We start from the raw sequence: 1,846 nt of genomic DNA on the forward strand, positions 1-1,846 counted from the left end.
ATGGCAGGAGAGAGATCACTTGCTCATTACCTGTTAGATTCAGTCCCTCTGGGGCACCTAGCATTGGCCACTGTTGGCAGATAGGATGTGAGGTTGGATGGACCTTTACTATGTGGGAATCAGGAAAATTATCAGAGAAAAAAAAGTATTGATAGCCCTAGAGGTGTTTATGTTGTTGATCTCCCTTGCAGATTCTCTGATGACTAACATGGGCAAAGTGCCCACAGAAGGTTTTCCCGCACTCACTGCATTCATAGGGCCTCTCCCCTGTGTAGATTCTCTGATGGGTAAGCAGGTGTGAACTGCGACTGAAGGTTTTCCCACACTGACTGCATTCATAGGGCCTCTCCCCTGTGTGGATTCTCTGATGTTGAGAAAGGGCTGAGCTGTCAGTGAAGCATTTTCCACACTCAATGCATTCATAGGGCCTCTCCCCTGTGTGGATTCTCCGATGTTGATAAAGGCCTGAGCTGCAAGTGAAGCATTTTCCACACACACTGCATTCATAGGGCCTCTCCCCTGTGTGGATTCTCTGATGGGTAAGAAGGTTTGAGCTGCGACTGAAGGTTTTCCCACACTCACTGCATTCATAGGGCCTCTCCCCTGTGTGGATTCTCTGATGTCGAGAAAGGGATGAGCTGTCAGTGAAGCATTTTCCACACTCACTGCATTCATAGGGCCTCTCCCCTGTGTGGATTCTCTGATGGACAAGAAGGTTTGAGCTGCTAGTGAAGTTTTTCCCACACTCACTGCATTCATAGGGCCTCTCCCCTGTGTGGATTTTCTGATGGGTAAGAAGGTTTGAGCTGCTAGTGAAGTTTTTCCCACATTCACTGCATTCATAGGGCCTCTCCCCTGTGTGGATTCTCTGATGCCTAATAAGGTGTGAACTGCGACTGAAGGTTTTCCCACACTTACTGCATTCATAGGGCCTCTTCCCTGTGTGGATTCTCTGATGTTGAGAAAGGGCTGAGCTGTCAGTGAAGCATTTTCCACACTCACTGCATTCATAGGGCCTCTCCCCTGTGTGGATTCTCTGATGTTGATAAAGGCCTGAGCTGCTAGTGAAGCATTTACCACACTCACTGCATTCATAGGGCCTCTCCCCTGTGTGGATTCTCTGATGCCTAATAAGGTGTGAACTGCGACTGAAGGTTTTCCCACACTCACTGCATTCATAGGGCCTCTTCCCTGTGTGGATTCTGTGATGCTTTATAAGGATGGAGTAATCACATACGTTTTCCCCAAACTCAGTGCATGTATTTTTTCTCTTTCTGCTGAGGATTTCCTGTTGTGTTGTGGTTTCCTTGAGATCCTTCTGAGTTTCCTGACAGGAAATACATTTACCCACTTTCTCCCCTGGCTGGTTTCCCTGCTCTCCTTCTGGTCTGTGCTGAATGTCATGGGATTTTTCCTGCTTATGACTCCAGGACACATTCCTTTCGAAATTTGTGATAATGCTCTGTGTTTATCCACTTGCTCAACATTCTCCTGCTGAGAATTCTCCTCCTCTTTCTCACCTACCATTGCGTCACCTGCTGTGATACAGACAGAAACCTCAAACACGGATGGAAAGGGGAAGGCCAAACCAATACAAGTACTGGAGAGAGGTCAAATAAAAACAAGAACTGAACTCCCCAAGTTCTTCCCCAAACAGGAGAGAGGAGGATCAATTCAGGCTTCACATCCCATCCAAATTCACAGGGGAAGGGAGGAAGCTACTGCCTGGTGTCTGCTAGTGTCTACAGGAAGCCATGAGCTATATTTACCCTAAGGATACGACCCCTGCTAGGGACAATATTGAACTGAGAGACCTTCCAAGGGCATTGTAGGGCATCCCAGATGT

The 1,846-nt window shown here is 47.6% G+C and overlaps 1 protein-coding gene across 1 annotated transcript; it reads right to left on the reverse strand.

Moving 5' to 3' along the window:
- Positions 1–238: 238 nt before the first annotated feature.
- Positions 239–1,285, reverse strand: LOC120375650 (zinc finger protein 418-like; the record flags this gene model as incomplete). Its single annotated transcript, XM_039496425.1, has 1 exon — positions 239–1,285. A coding segment is annotated over one exon (1,047 nt), but the record flags the coding sequence as incomplete, so codon positions are not given.
- Positions 1,286–1,846: the final 561 nt, after the last annotated feature.

The sequence above is a fragment of the Mauremys reevesii genome, linkage group 12, assembly GCF_016161935.1.
Source record: "Mauremys reevesii isolate NIE-2019 linkage group 12, ASM1616193v1, whole genome shotgun sequence".
Classification (NCBI taxonomy): Eukaryota; Metazoa; Chordata; order Testudines; family Geoemydidae; genus Mauremys; species Mauremys reevesii.